The following is a 16,347-nucleotide window of genomic DNA, read 5'->3' as shown; positions in this document are numbered from 1 at the left end:
TTCAACCTGTACAATGAAAAGAGAAACAGAACGGGAGACTCTTGGTACTTCCAGAAACTTTTCTCCCCTTCTGGAGGCACCCTTGAAGGCCATAGTTTACGGTGGTTTCAATCAAAAGGTGAGGCCTTTGTGACGAGGAAACAAACATTAAAGACGTGACGGTGTTAGTAATGAGAGAAATTTGAGAGCCTCTAGACCTTGAGCAGCACATGCCCAGAGCAATAGTGTATCTTGTTACCAAACCGAGGCGGCTTTTTCAACAAGGTACTGGACTATCCCTCAGAGGCTCTCTCAGAAGAAGCTAATGGGGGAGTTGAATAGTAGTTACATGCCGCAACGCTTTCTTCCTTAAATAATTGTGCCTGGCTTTTTTTTCCTAGACAGTCTAAGCCCAGATCTCTCTTTTAATCATTACTGACTTCACTTCTCGTGAAGTGTGATCATTTACAACAGTGGTTCAGAATATCACAGTAAATGTCCAAAACGTTGAGTGGAGCGATCCTCAACAAACATTGTGTGAATGCCCCCCAAAATGCAGAGACGGATCAGTGAATGCTGGCTGATATCTAACTGTTGAGTAATCGTTGATAAGAAAACTTCATTATTAGTTTGAGGCCATTCACAGAATCTATCTGGGTTTGCCAAGAGGAACACCCAAATGTTGGCATTCACCAGTTATGGATATTCCCTGCATGCAACACAAAAGTCAGAATGAATATATTTGAAAGCAATTGTGTGGGAGCTAAAAGCCAAAATCTGGCCCTTCATTGAATTAATGTTTTTCAAACTGCATGCATTGATGGGATTGTGCTGATCCTGCATTGAGTAAAGTGTTTTTATGTCGAGTCGAAGGCTTTCATGGCTAGTATCCATAGTTTTTTTGTGGGGTTTTGGGGGCTATGTGACCATGTTCTAGAAGAGTTTCTTCCTGACGTTTCGCCAGTATCTGTGGCTGGCATCTTCAGAGAATGAAGAGGCCAGCCTCTGAAGATGCCAGCCACAGATGCTGGCGAAACGTCAGGAAGAAACTCTTCTAGAACATGGCCACATAGCCCCAAAAACCCACAGAAAACTATGTTTTTCTGTCCTTTTATTGGGTAAACATTTCAATTGTAACAATTTTGCAGGATGCACTGACAACCTTCCAGGAATGAATGCAAATTCCCTCACTCCTTTACTAGCATAGGCAATATAGAATTTAAAAAGTCAGTATAATAGTCAGGGATGGAGGCATTCAATGTTCCTGTGAAAGGGAGTTTCACAACTTGGTAACTCTTTCCCATGTACTCATCAAACAGTATAAAAAGTCCACCAGATGGATTCCTTACTTACCTTTCTTTCTTTCTTTCTTTCTTTCCTTCCTTCCTTCCTTCCTTCCTTCCTTCTTCTTATATCCAGATTAAACCAATCATTGCATTGCAAAGGCTGGTTATTCTTTGCAAATAGTTAAGGAGCAAAAGTTCCTTACTTTGCAAGGCGTTTGTTGGTATTATTAACAATACGTGCCAAAGGTGTGCATGTCATCCCAGCATCTGGATGGTTTTTGACAAGATTAATCAAGCGTTTCATTGAATAATGGCTGTCTTTTGAGGTTAATACAATGTAGCACATCTCTAATTTCTTCTTACATTCCTCTCCAATAAAATAATAATAAAAAAAGAGAGAGAAGCGAATCCCAACGGAATAATCGCTGCCGTTCCTATATTCCCCTACTCATTGTGGAATGTCTTGTCCTGCATTGAACCACCTTTTATTGAAAAGGTACATCGATTCAATATATAGTAATACAGGCAAAAATAATTACAGCTTTGCGAGCGGTGTAAGACCTTAATCTGAAACTCACAAACATTCAATAAAAAGTGGTGTGGACTGGGAAATAGGCTTTTGACAGCACAGCCCCAAAGGGGAGAGGGCAAAGGAGCGGCAAGCAGCCTTCGAGAACAAAAGGTACGCTATAAAGTGCCATTAAAGTCACACATACACACACACACTTTTCATACCAGGAGTCAGGCCTTGGAGAGGATTGGACTTTGGGGGGAATCAGTTAATATTTCTGTGTTTCATCATCAATAGAATGGCTTTAGCAACAAGCTGTTAATGCTGCAATCCCCCTGCAATGGGATACACATCTCCTTGGCCTTGCAAGAGTTGGTACCCCATTTGGCCTACCATTGGTTGTGGGATAAAGGAAAATTTTGAAATGCAGATCACCTTATCATAAGAGAAAGACCAAAAATTCTAGCAGCTGTCTTGAAGCACATTAACAAACCAGTTCTGGCAGTTTTCCTCTTTAAGCTTGGGACTCTTAATGGGATATTCAATATCAAGTCACCTCAAAATACTTTGCATTATGGTAAGGATAGCTCACAACAATACCAAAGCCTCTGACAAAGAGGTTACCTTTTACAGCATCTTTTATGCCTACATAGCCCCTCTTTTCCTCTTGGGAAATACAATGGCACAGACAATCCCAACTTTAGTATTCAATGATAGATCTTTACACTGCAGGATCTTTTCTAGTTCCTTCATCATAGCTGCTCTTCCAAATCCTAGTCTTCTGATTTCTTGACTGCAGTCTCCTTTCTGACTCCAGATGCAGAAACTCTTGAACTTTTTGAAACTTGAACAATGTCTTCGTTGGCTACTTTCAAGTTATGTAGATCATTTGTGGTCATTATTTTTGTTTTCGTAGTAGTCAGTTGTTGCTGTTGCACTTTCTTCCTTGACTTTCCTCAAAATTGCATTTTGGCATGTTAAAATGAAGCTGATCATGAAGAAACCGTAAGCCATCTAAATAAAGAAACTGAAGTGAAAAGGCTAGCGGTTGACACTTCTTTTGGGGGAATAGAAATAGAAAGAGAGGGAAATGGAAAATATCACAAGTTCATAGCTGGCCACATGACCATCCGATTCTTCTTCGGACAACGTTGGATCTTTAGCTTAGTAATGGTTACTTTTAGCTCTTTTCTAATTGCTATATAACTTCTATATGATTTTATAGTGTATTTTATTTGTTTTAGTGTTACTTTGTGTTATTTCGAAATGGCCTAAGGGCTCATCAATAAACATTTCTAGTAATGGTTACGATTAGACATTCATGTCAAGGGACTACCATTACCTTTACCTTTTTATTTCCCTTCACATATGCATAGTGTTAATTTAGATTAACAAATTAAAGCGCTCTTCTTTTATGTGGTGCATTATTTTCATGTTATTTCAGCCTTTGGTACCAATTTTTTTCTATTAAAGATGTACTGTCCAGGAACACATTTACTTTTTAAATGAAGTATACTTGTATACTGGTAATTCTCAGCTACCTCCCATTTTTTGTGCATCTAGACTTCATCTGTAGTTGTGTATTTAATTGTATGTTAGGTTAGGTTATGCTGTTTGCATTAAATGGATAGCCCATATGGAAGGTCAAACCATTATGGTCAGTTTCAGAGCTTCTATACCAAATTTCATGCCTGCTCTTCTGCCTATTTTACTGTTTCCTGTTGATCATTTGGAGGATAGTGATGAAAAAGGTCTTCATACCATGACTGATATTCTACACCATAGTCTGTGTTGTGTAACTTTACTAGTCCTTAGCTACGTTGCAGAGGTGCAACTAAACCCTAAAATTGAATTGTAAAGATGCAAATCAGGGCACCGGCGAGAACGCACCAATGTGCATTGGGCTCTTCTAATGCACACTGGGCACTTCTAGTGTGCATTAGGCTCTTCTGATATGCATTGGGAAATCCTGTTGTGCTCCAGTGACTATTGAAGAACATCCCAAAGCACATTGGTGCCCATTGTTCATTAGACCATAGCACATCACTCACTCCAGCCCTGTGCAATGGATGCCTATATGTAGTATAGTCAGCCCTCTGTATCCATGGATTTTTTTAATCCATGGATTCAAGCAACCACAGTTTGCAGGTAATTTAAAAATATATAATTTCCAAAAAGCAAACCTTGACTTTGCCATTTTATATAAGGGACACCACTGTATGCCATTGTATTTAATGCCATTGTATTTAATGAGACTTGAGCATCCACAATTTTGTTATTCACGGGGGGTCCTGCAACCAAATCCCAGTGGATTCCAAGGGCCCACTGTAATGGCACAGCAACCCCTATGTGAATACGGGTGCTGCAGAACTGTTTCATTCTATTTCCCATATATGTAAGTCCACTTAACAAAGACTTAAGTCCCATACTAAATTCGAGCCAATATCATAATTGCCTGTTCCTGAATGATGGAGGCATTCATTACTAAATTCATCTCATTATTTTTCTTTCTACAGTGCTATCTTATTATTAAAACAAGAAAAAGGAAAAAAAATGCAAGGACACCAGAATAAAACCCCCTCCCCATCCCCAGGAACAGAAACTGACATTTGGACCAATGGAAGGGGAAATTAAGAAGCTATTCATAACTAATCCCCCAGCCATGACCAACAGGAAGCAATAAAATGGCCTGGACCTGCCAACTGGATGTGTTGCTGAATGGGACTTACTTGTGAATAAATATCACGGATGGATCTTGGCAATGGGGAAGGAGATTGTTGGATGATATAGCTTTAGCTTTGCTAGAATATGTTCAGAGTGGCAGCCCTGTTTCCAAAAATATGGAGAAGAATGGTTCTCACATCCCTGTGTATCTCATCGATTGGTGAATTAAAAGTTGTTGACTTAGTGTCACCACCTGAAATGCATAATTTTTTAGATGGTATGAGAGTCTTCAAATTCTCTTGCTGGTGTATGCCACTTCACAGGGGCAAATTCTCACTTGACATTATAGTCATCCAAGCAATGAACATGCAAGTGTGAATTGTCCTGTTGACCAGAGCCAGTTCCAGCCACATTCACTTTAACGGACTTGTGTGAATGAGGCAATACGGTCTATTTTTAAAAATTTCCTTTTTTTGTACTAGTTTTGTTGTATTTGATGCATTGGATCCAGATATAAGTACATGTGACAAGTCTGGCTGAATGTTACACTCAAGGGATTGTATTGAACAGAGTGAGCTTTGGCGCATGGGGTAATCCCCCATGTTTGGGCAGAGATGCCTTCTGTGAGCAGAATTTTCTGTCGACAGAAGACATTCTCCGGATTTTGGCCACAGAGGGACCAAGACAGAAACTTTTGCTCACACAAGGCATCTGCAATTATTAGTCCTAACTAGCACAGACCCATGAAATAAATCAAAACTTGTGAAGTCAACACGCACATAAGTTTCAAAGGTCAAACAGGTCTACAGGAATTGGGGCTAGCAATTGGATTTAGGTCTGAATGTGCATTGAGGAGTGTGTTGTTTTAGAATCAAGTTTCTATGTTTGACATGATAATTGTATGTACTGCAGAACTGTGTAAATATTAATTTATTAATAAACAATTCAATGCAACAAAACAAGAGTTGTATATTCTGATCTGCCTATTCCAGTCAGCATCCCGGAAGCCAAATTTTGGACTAACTGAAGCTTCAGAGGTGTCTTCAAAGAAAAACCCAAGCAAAGCACATTAGAGTAATCTGGTCTGGAAGAGATTAGGGCAAGAGATAGGAACTGCTGGCCATCTATAGCTGGGTGGAGGATTTGGGGAATTGCACTCCTACAAATCTGGAGAGCACTAGGTTGTGGAGGATGGATTAGGTTATCAGTGTATGAGACCCAGATCCAACATCATCTGCCACATGTCTATCTAGTACTTTCTGTTTCAAAAGGCACTGAAATGTTAATATTATCCATTTTCATTTTCAGCGATGACTGGTCTTGTTGTCCCTCCAATGTAAAAGAAGAGGAATTACTGGAGCCTCTTCCCCTCCTTTTCTTTCTTTCTGTTTTTTACAGCACAAAACTACTTATTGTTATGGAGCACTAGAAAGGAGGGATGAAAACCCAACAAAGCACTACTTGCTGCACTGTTGGTGGAAGCCATGTGCAGAAGGAGGAGGAAAACTTTTGTATGGATCGGACATGCAATGAGGATTCCTTCATCCGTTCCAGGTTTCATCTGTACTTACATCAAACACCGGAGGACACAAAAAGGAGGAACTGGCCATGATCCAGATGTATGGATCGAAGGAATCCAGAGTACAAGGTTTTTCTTACGGACACAAAAGCTTCCTAACATTTTTAAGATACTCAAAGGAGGAACAAATCGGCCGACTGTTCAAGCTTGATATTTTCGATACTCTTTGTTTTACTTTGTAAGGGGGGAAAAAGTTGAAGTTTCTATTTTCTACGGAGCCTTTCAGATACCAATTTAGTTTATGAAATCACAAACAGGGTACCAGCACGGAAGACTTTCTTATAAATCTGAGATGAATGGCGGGATGTGGATGTATGTGTGTATTTGCTCATAGTTTAATCTCTTTTAAAATGAAGGGTGAAAAAATGTAAGATGTTTTACAATTATTTAAATAAATAAACTTGTAAGTTATTGTATGTAGAGGTAGAAATGGAAGACTTTGGGAGGAGGCTTTTTTTCTGTCTCCTGTTGTACAACGAACAGCAAAAACAGCACACAAAACAGTTTGCAAAAATGCAGCGACGCGCTCTTAAAGCTAAGATCTGTCTTCACTCCTCTCCTGCTCCTTATTGAACCATGTGCAAGAATGTCTTAAATTGTTCATGAAGGACTCATCCACAAGCTTTTATACGCATAATGGTATATATATATACATATATATAAATATAGGACAGTAGTTAATGTATGAATATTATACACTTTTTCATCTTTTGATTCAATTTAAAGGTATCAGGTACTGACGTAAGCTGTCTAGTTTCATACATCCTATTGGTAACTATGTGACATGTATGAGCTTCTTTATCAGGTTTTATTTTTTTTCCCTGTGGAACTGTCATTACTGTTCAGGTTGTAATTTGAGCAAGAGGAAACGGGGAAAGACGGAGTCTCCGGTCAGTTGCATTTTATACAGAGAGCTGAAATCTGCATATGCTGCAGAGAGTTTTGACACTCGAGGAGAAACGCTGACAATCCCAGATAAACTTTGTGAATTGCCAAATGCTAGCCTAGATGGGAGTCAACATTCACTGGCCATAATCATGCATAGCTTAGTGTAGCATAGTGATTCTACATGTGGAACTATGCTACACTGAGCCACTCACCATCCCCAGGACCTACCATAAAGCCACCGAAGCTCCCTATCCATAACTATTCTGTACCTGGTGGAGAATGGCGAAAATCACAGAGGTGCCTGGCTATGCCTCCATAGCCAGATATAAAGTAATCTCATCATCTAATGATGTCTACTTGGGTTCTCCAGATGCGTCTGTGATGTGCCTCCCTCTTCTCTAGGCACAAATGGCCATAGGAAAGGGACTACAGTGGGACAGGCTTTGGTTGCTGCAGGGGAAGAAAGGGAATACCAACTTCTGCAGTGATCAAAAATAGAATTATGCAAGCATAGGGTTAACTTATGCATACATATGCCACTAAGAGCATGGCAGCCATTGTGTCCTACTTTGGGGAGCATTTGTAAAAAGAATTAATCGTGACTTTGTCCATGTTCACAACTGAACATTGACAGTTATCAAATTTCGTATATTCAGTGGAACGTACACCTTGCAATAAACCTGCACCTTTTAAATACCTGGCAGGAGCAACAATAAAGAAAACAAACAAAAGCATCAATTACAGTTACACTGTGCACTTGGCTCCCTGGCAAAACATTCATTTCCAGGGGTCTGATGCAATGCTCTTCAGCTTTAAAAGGAAAAAAAAAAAAAGGTTGGATTGTAACAATCCATTTGGATGGAAGAACATGCGCATGCAAAGGACAACATGCGTCATGAGACTCACTATTTAAAGGAACCAGAAAGCATACAGTATTTGCACAAGAGATCCATATGTGTATGCTTCTAAAATTACACTGAGCCCTAGTTTGAGCCCTAGAGATTCATGAAGAATGTCATGAATATGCTGATCCATGCTTTCCCCTTCAACATGCTGATCACTGGTAAGAGCTATTTTAAAGTTGGTATCTTTCCTAATACCTTCTAAACCACCACCCCTTCTGCTGCTGTCATTGTAACCATCTCTTTTGGAGTCCCGTATGTTAATAATATGCCTATAAAATCTATTGATCACTTACTGGCTTTTTACAATATGCTATTTATATATGTACCCGTATTTTAAGGTGAACCTCAAACTTCTGTGTACCCAGTAAGGGTAACTGTGTTTTTCAGGGGAATAAAAACATTAGTGTTTTCCCATGATGATTGTTTGTGGAAGTTCATGACCAACAGAAAGAAAAGGAACAATAAGAAAGACAGACTTAATCCATGATTTCTTCATTAAACCAGATTTGCACCTGGGCTGAAATCCTTAATCAGGTAGGTAGAGCATAATGCTCAGCCTGTATAGTTCCATGCTGTTGCCATAAAAGAGCAGGATCAGGGAGAGCAAAGTCTAGAGAACTACAGTGGGGTTGAGAGGTAGTCCTCTTTCTTGGTCTCATCCTCCCATTCCTTTCCCCCCAATATTCAACAATAGCAGTGGTGGGCCCTGGACTGGAGATTTTAGCTCAAGTTTAAGAGTCTAGAGAATAGATCCTTGTGCTCTGTCCAAAAAATCCACACACATTTACATGCAGAAGGTCTGGTTACATGCATGCATTATCACCAATGGGATTCTGAGCATTGGTTGGAATTCAGTTTGGGACTTGAGTCTATGTAAGTGGACTTAGATCTGCAGGAAATGGAAATGAGTAGTTTTGCAACATTCATATTCAGCAAAGGGGCTGCCATAACATTACTATGTAGTGGAGCTGGCAGAGTGACTGTTGCACATTGGGACTCCAGCTAGGGAGTGCCAATGTGCGTTGGCAGAGCTCTGTGTGCATTGGGAAGCTCTTGTTAGTGTCGATATGCATCTTTACAATTCACTAGGAGGATTCTGTGCACCTCTGCTACTTAGCAATGCATAAAATTAAACCATGATATGGACTCACAGCCATTATCTTCTTTTCAGTATCATGACTGGGATACATGCAGCTCTCGCCTGTCTGCATCATACAAATTAACTTGTTCTCATGGATCAACAGTCACAGCACATTTTCTCTTGTTACATCGAACATGCAAATCATCTCACTAAGATAATGCCATAGATCTGGGCAAACTAAATACTGCAGACTATATGAGCTGACCATCTATGATCCCCGTGTCTACATTGATTGATTTGGATATGATAAAGGGCTGATTCAAACGTTGGTTTCCTCTTTAATTCCATCATCATCATCATCATCATCATCATCATCATCATCATCATCATCATCTTTGGAGCATCCCATATTATTTAGTGATACTTCATTGATTCTTAGCTTCTTGGATGGAATCCAATTCACTCCTGATCCAAAACTCCAGCCAGTAACTCTTGTTAGAATTACTTTGACAATGACAATACAGGAAACCTAATAGAAACAACCCAACACTTCAGTCTTTTTTCCTCTCTCTATCTTTCTTTCCTTTCCTGGCGCAATATGCTTCTGTGCTGTGATATCCGACTGACCTTTATAAACCTTCTCCAAGACTAAGGTATGTGGTTCCCAGGGAATTTGTTAATAAAACATTGCATTTTTTTTAAGGCTGAGATGCAAGGAGATAATTACTTTTCTGTATCTGGCTAGCAGGAATAATTCCTGCCTTGTGTATTCCCTGTGCTCACAGTACAGAGCTGCTGGCTCGAAATGTGAAGAAATAAGGGAATGTTGGCAGTTGGGCAAGAAGAGGGCAATCTCATTTTGCGACTAACGCAGAGAAAGGAAATACAGCCATTTTCTGTGGTCTTCATAAAGCCTTGAAGAAGGAAGTAGGACGCAGAAAATAAAACCCCATGGCAGGAATTCCAATTTGGGTTTTCCACGGTCAAATAGTTGTAGATCCAACCTGTAGGAAGCAAAGAGGAACCCTTGAGGACTCCAGTCCCAATATTTAGAAAAGCGTCAGGGATGGTTTACATTGAGCAGTCTGAGACTTAACCTACACATAGGTTTATTAGAATAGTGCTGTAGCTTCATCCTATGGAATCCTGGGATTTGTAGTTTTACAGGGTCTTTAGCTTCCTCTCCCAAAGAGGGCTGGTGCCTCACAAGACTATAAATCCCAGAATTCTGTAGGATGAAGCCATAGCAGTTAAAGTTTAAAACTCCATACATCTACACTTTCAGACAATTCATGCAGGCATAGTTCAGGGGAAAAGATTTCTAGACTCAATTAAAGAAGCCACTAATGTTGTAGATCACACTACACTCAATCCAAGAAGACGCAGCCTTAATTTGCAAGGCTTGAGCACTAAGAAGAGGGTGATGTGGAAGTCTCTCCTTCGTAGAGTCACCATAAGCCAAGTCAGCAAGTGGAAGAACACCTCTGTTGTAGGATTTGATCCTGGATGAACATGCCAACCGATCCTGAATCAAAGTTGCTAAAACAACTCCACTGACTGCCAATCCATTTCCAGGCAAAATTTCTGTGACTTTTAAAACCCTACATGGTTTGGGTCAAGACTAGTTGAAAACTGTTATCTCCCTATATGAGTCGGCCCATGCTCTAAGATGCGCAGGAGAAGGCTTTCTCTCAGTCCCATCTCAGGCACATTGGATGAACATGAAAGACAAAGCCTTCTCGGTGGCTGTGCTCAAGTTATGGAAATTCCCTTCCTTGAGACATTCAGTTAGTCTTTCCACCAGCAGATAAATATCTTTTTATTTAAGGAAAGCTTTGGGTTTTATTGTATACATAGGTAAAGCTTTTTTATGGAAGGTATAGTTTTAAGTTATTATGCTTTAAAGTATCTTTTAATGCTGTTTTTTCTTGTTTTTAATGCTGGTTTAAACTGCTTTTAACTTGATTTTTTTAAAAATAGAAATTTAGTTTAACTGTGTTTTAACTTTTCTGTTAACAGTTTTTAAACTGTAATATAACGTAATTGCATTGGGTTTCTACGTTGCCTTCAGTCCCTCGGCTTGCATTAAAATGAAGTCTCCTTGATGGCAATTAACAGCAACAACAATAATTGACCTGACAAAAAAACAACATTCGCTATTCCTTAGGTATTTTTCTAGTCACTACTAGTCACTATGGAAGGAAAGCTGCCATTGGTACAAAAAGAAGCTTGAGCCCCAGAACATAAAATCTGAGAGGAGAGATTGTCAATAGGGATGCCACTGAAATGCACCACTAAATCCACTGGTACCCAATTTTCCATGATGGGGTCGCATTCTTGCAATGCCAGATGGTTTTGTCTCAGCAGAATCTGGGGACAGAAGGGAAGAATCCACACTCTTCAAAATTTACAGAGATGCTTACATATGTATCAGTGGAAGGTACAGTGCTTTTGTTGGAAGTGATGGATGGCAAGAAAGATGATGCAAATAGAAGAGAAAGAAGCACTTTTTCACTTATGCAAATAGATGTAAGTGGCTTCATAGGAAAAATGTGCATCGTTTTTGCATATTATTCACTAGTATTCACTAGCATTACCTGGAAAGAGTGTTCTGTGGTTGATGGCGCAGATGAGAGCAGGGCAGATTATATTTCGGTGGTACCTCACTTCAGTTAAGACTGAAGCAGAGGAGAAAGGCTTAACACAGAGAAATACAAGCCGTCTCATTTTTCACAGCCCTGATGCTGCTTGGGTCAGTCCCATTCATGCTCACGTTGGATGTTTGTTTAGTTTAAACCTAAAATACCTGCAGGAACCATCTCTTCCCTCTCCTCTCTTTCGCACTCACAGCTCTTAAGTTTGTTTTGGTCAGGCACACATTCCACATTAATCAGCGGTGAAACAGTAGCCGTGCTTTCAGCCACTTATGGGGAACAGCAAGGGAATTGACAGAACAGTTAAAACATTTAACTCAGTGACAATGTGCGGCTGCTGCGAAGGAAAGGATCTGAGGGGCTCTAATCACAGCAGGCGATGGATGGGGAGGTGTCTCTTTAGCGCTATCCGCCAGACTAGATGAAGCCGGCAGCTGGGGGGGCTCTTGAAGAAAGGTGCGGACAGAAGGCCCATGACATGGAGCAATACCTTCCAATCATGAAGCCCACCAAAGGAAATGGACAACCTCCATTGTGACCAGGGGGCAGAAGGAAAACCAAAACATACTGCTATCTTGAGCAGGAATTCACCATGCAAAGGGGGAAAGGTGGATCAACTGGAAGCCGCCTTGATCCTGCAGGAGAGGCATAAATTTCTATCCTATCCTATCCTATCCTATTCTAAACTGAATCCTTTGGATAACTAGCATTTTCCACAACCCACTGGCAAATCTCTGCACATCCTTTACTTCTCAGGAAGCCCCATCCAGATAATAAAGATAACAAATGCTTCTGAGGAAGTGGACTTATGTCTTCCAAAGCTCATGCTGCCAACTTCTTTCATTCAGCTAGTCTCAAAGGTGCTACAAGATCTCTCTACATACTTATTCTACAGACTCACATGGCTATATCTTTGAATTCCAGACCATAAAAAGTATAAATAGGCAGTAGGGTCAGTATAGAGAGTCAGCATGGTGTAGTGGTTTGAGCGTAGGACGAGGACTTTGGAAATCGTGATTTGATTCCCTGCTTGGCCATGAAGACTACTGGGTGTCCTTGGACAAGTCACACACTCTCAGCCCCAGAAAACTCAATGATAGGTCGATCTCAGGGTTGCCAGGATTAACCAAATCTCAATTGTTTTCAGTGGGAACGCTCTAAGCGTGACAATGTCCAAGAAAGGACACACACAACTGATCAATAGGGTAGTGCACATACTGTTATCCTTTTGCCAACAGACATTTTTGAATTATTATTATTCAAGCAACCTTTCATCAGTTGGCTGGCTACTGAGGAAGGTTTTGTATTTTTTAATTGCTTTTAATTCAATTGTTTTGTGCCATTTGTGTTTTACTAAGATAACCTACTGCATTTTTAGTGGCATTTGTTTTTGAATCAAGCTGCAAGCCACCTTGGGTCCAAATATTGAGATAAGGGCTTTGTTTCTTTTATATAAATGAAGTAAATGAATAAAGACAAATGCAAGCATCTCAGTTCCTCCCACCCAATATATATATATATATATATATATATATATATATATATATGGTTTTTCCAAGGTCTGGGTAGGAGTGCAACATAAACTGGAGCCAGACGGAGGTGACAACCTCCACCGAGGCTGGGTTTTAGTCAAATATTTAAAGGAGGTATTGAAGGTGCTAAATCGTACCCTCTCCAATAGGTTCAGCACCTTGGATAGCTCCATTAAAGCAAACCCCAGAGTGCATTCACAAGTGAATGCCACACTGCAGAATTAATGCAGTTTGACAACTGACACGATGCCCTCCTATGTAATCCTGAGATTTGTACTTTGTTGTGGCACCACAGCTGTATGACAAAGAAGGCCAAATATCTCACATATCCTAGAATTCCACAGCATTGACCCATGGCAGTGAAAGTGGAGTCAAACTGCATTAATTCTGTAGTGTAGATGCAGTCACAGAGATGGATGGCAGAATCCTACAAATCTTCATAGAATCACAGAATCATAGAGTTGGAAGAGACCACACGGGCCATCCAGTCCAACCCCCCTGCCATGCAGGAAATCCAAATCAAAGCATCCCCGACAGATGGCCATCCAGCCTCTGCTTAAAGACCTCCAAGGAAGGAGACTCCACTACATTCCAAGGGAGTTTGTTCCACTGTCGAACAGCCCTTACTGTCAGGAAGTTATTCCTAATGTTGAGGTGGAATCTCTTTCCCTGGAGCTTGCATCCATTGTTCCAGGTCCTAGTCTCTGGAGCAGCAGAAAACAAGTTTGCTCCCTCCTCAATATGACATCCTTTCAAATATTTAAACAGGGCTATCATATCACCTCTTAACCTTCTCTTCTCCAGGCTAAACATCCCCAGCTCCCTGAGTCGTTCCTCATAGGGCATGGTTTCCAGACCTTTCACCATTTTAGTCGCCCTTCTTTGGACACATGGCTTCAGTTTCTCAACATCCTTTTTAAATTGTGGTGCCCATAATTGGACACAATATTTCAGGTGGGGCCTGACCAAAGCAGAATACAGTGGTACTATTACTTCTCTTGATCTAGACACTATACTTTTATTGATGGAGCCTAAAATAGCATTGGCCTTTTTAACTGCTGCATTGCACTGCATCTTGTGCAGCATATTTGCCACAAAGGAATTGGTCTGAGCTTGACTACAGTTTGCAGTAGTTAAATTAATCACACACACACACACACACACACACACACACATATATAATGAGTTGGCAGTATCAATAAGATGGATTGAGACCAAGCCTTGAATTTCATTTTTAGGGGAAAGCTTGGTCCATACCAAAACAAATAAACGGGTATTTAAAAACAAATATTTGGCCTTCTTAACAAAATCAAGGCTTTGTATTATACCAAACAAGCATCTCATTTTTCTGAAGTTCATTGAGTTTTGAACTCTAGATAGTGCTTATCTCTCAGTGAGAAGACTTCTGAGCTTTTGAAAACATTTTTGCTTGTAAGCAACAGGAAGAAGGAGTGGAGGGGAAAAATCAGCTCTCTGTTTATTTGTATGCCTCCATGGCAAAGCTAATGAATCCTTAAGCAGCTGACATCAAAGACTGTGACTCTCTGAAGTTAAAGAGTCTATTAATCACCATTTTAAACTGATTTTTAATAACCTTCTGATATAAACAGCACAAAGAGAGAAAGGAACAGAGAGAAAAAATCTGATCTTTTTTTTTAGTTCATTCTGTTTATTTGGATTTCAGATCTTGTCAGATATCCTCCATAGGCCCTCTTTGCCTCTGCATCTCCATTTCATTCTCCTTTGGGTATTGTTTATTTAACTGGACTAAACACTTGAAATGGTTTAAACAGCCATGATCCTGAGCTCTAGTTTTCACTGTAAGCAATGAATACACACTCCCAATGCATGGTAGGATTATTCGTCTGTCCTCGCTCACCAGCGGATTGAAAGATGTGTTAAATAGCACACATGTGTTACACAAAGAACAGGTGGGGGGGCTGGGGGTGCCACCAACTATCGGTGTTTCTTCAAATGTTGTGGAAATTAGCTTTGCAAGAGGCTTGGGTAACCTTTGGACCATGTGCACCAGTGTATTCCAGTACTAACTGGGAGGACTCCAGTTTTGGGTGAACTAAGAAGGCAATTACACACATACACACTAGTGATTCAGAAAAACACAACATATAGAACAGAACTAACCAAAATGGAAATGGAAATATGGAAAGAGGATAGTGGGGTTTTGGGAAGTTGCGGAAAAGGTATAATTACCTGTCTGATGAGATGACCATGGAAAGCTGGAATGGCTCAGATCAGGTGGTCCAATGGTGGCACAGAACATGCACAAAACATGTGCTGTGTATGTGGGCTGAACTGTGTACCATCTGTGTGCACAGAGGTTAGGTTTTGAAACCATATTTACAGTATACCTTAAAACTAGCCCTAGGTGCTGGGTTATCTCACCAAGTAACAAAGACTGAATGACTTATCCCAGGAATCGACAATGAGATTCCAGACTGGGTGAAGGCTTTAATTTTGGCATGACAGCAACAGCGATTGGATTGGGATATTCCTGAGATGGAGGTTTGGCTGGGCACACAACAGGAGGTAGGTAAAAAGAGATTGGCTTACTCCTTCTTACTTTGAATTCAAGAAGTCCTCAGCCAGCATTGGTGGCCTTAAGTTGTGCTGCAACCGTGTCTCACAATAACTTTCAGTGCCAAAATTTGGATGCAAGGAGTCCTTTCCCCTCTTTCGTTTTGTCATAAACTATCTGGAATTGTGGACTAGTCAGAACCTTGTTGTAAGACTAGATTGCTACTTCAGCTGATAAAATGTAGGGTTAACAGAGAGGGTAACATCAAGTGTGAATTTTGTTAGGTATATTTACACGAGATGATTCAAATAAAACTTTGTGAAAGACTTACCTGGAAATCATTAAACACATTGCAAAGCCCTTAGGGAGACTCGGTAGCTATTTTTGTTCAGCTGTGGCCTACAAATCCTAATATATGTGTATATATGATCTGAAAGCAAGGAAGTGTGGGGGATGGATTGACTTTGTTTCCATGAGATCCTTTGGCTCAACTACACTGTGGAAATAATGCAGTTTGACACCACAATACTGTAGCTCCATCCTAAAGCATCCTGGGGTTTGTGGTTTTACAAGGTCTTCAGCCTTCCTTGCCAAACAGTGCTGGTACCTTACTAAACTACTAATTCCAGGATTGTAGGATGGAGCCATGACAGTTAAAGTGGTGTCAAACTGCATTATTTCTACAGTGTAGAGGCTCCCAAAGATTACTCAATAGCCTGCCAAATTCTGACA

The 16,347-nt window shown here is 40.3% G+C and overlaps 1 protein-coding gene across 1 annotated transcript in view; it reads left to right on the top strand.

Annotated features, from left to right (window-relative positions):
- Positions 1-6,419, top strand: part of EBF2 (EBF transcription factor 2) — a 186,199-nt gene extending 179,780 nt beyond the window's left edge. The window contains exon 16 of the mRNA XM_089539038.1: positions 5,749-6,419. Within this exon, the coding sequence (XP_089395164.1) occupies positions 5,749-5,780 (32 nt within the window). The 3' untranslated portion in view covers positions 5,781-6,419. The remainder of the gene's footprint in view (positions 1-5,748) is intronic.
- Positions 6,420-16,347: the final 9,928 nt, after the last annotated feature.

This window comes from Sceloporus occidentalis, unplaced genomic scaffold (genome assembly GCF_023333645.1).
Source record: "Sceloporus occidentalis isolate IW3139 unplaced genomic scaffold, rSceOcc1.0.p SCAF_9, whole genome shotgun sequence".
In the NCBI taxonomy this organism is placed as follows: domain Eukaryota; kingdom Metazoa; phylum Chordata; class Lepidosauria; order Squamata; family Phrynosomatidae; genus Sceloporus; species Sceloporus occidentalis.
Note: the sequence above shows the minus strand (reverse complement) of the source record. Positions and strands in the feature narration are given on the sequence as shown.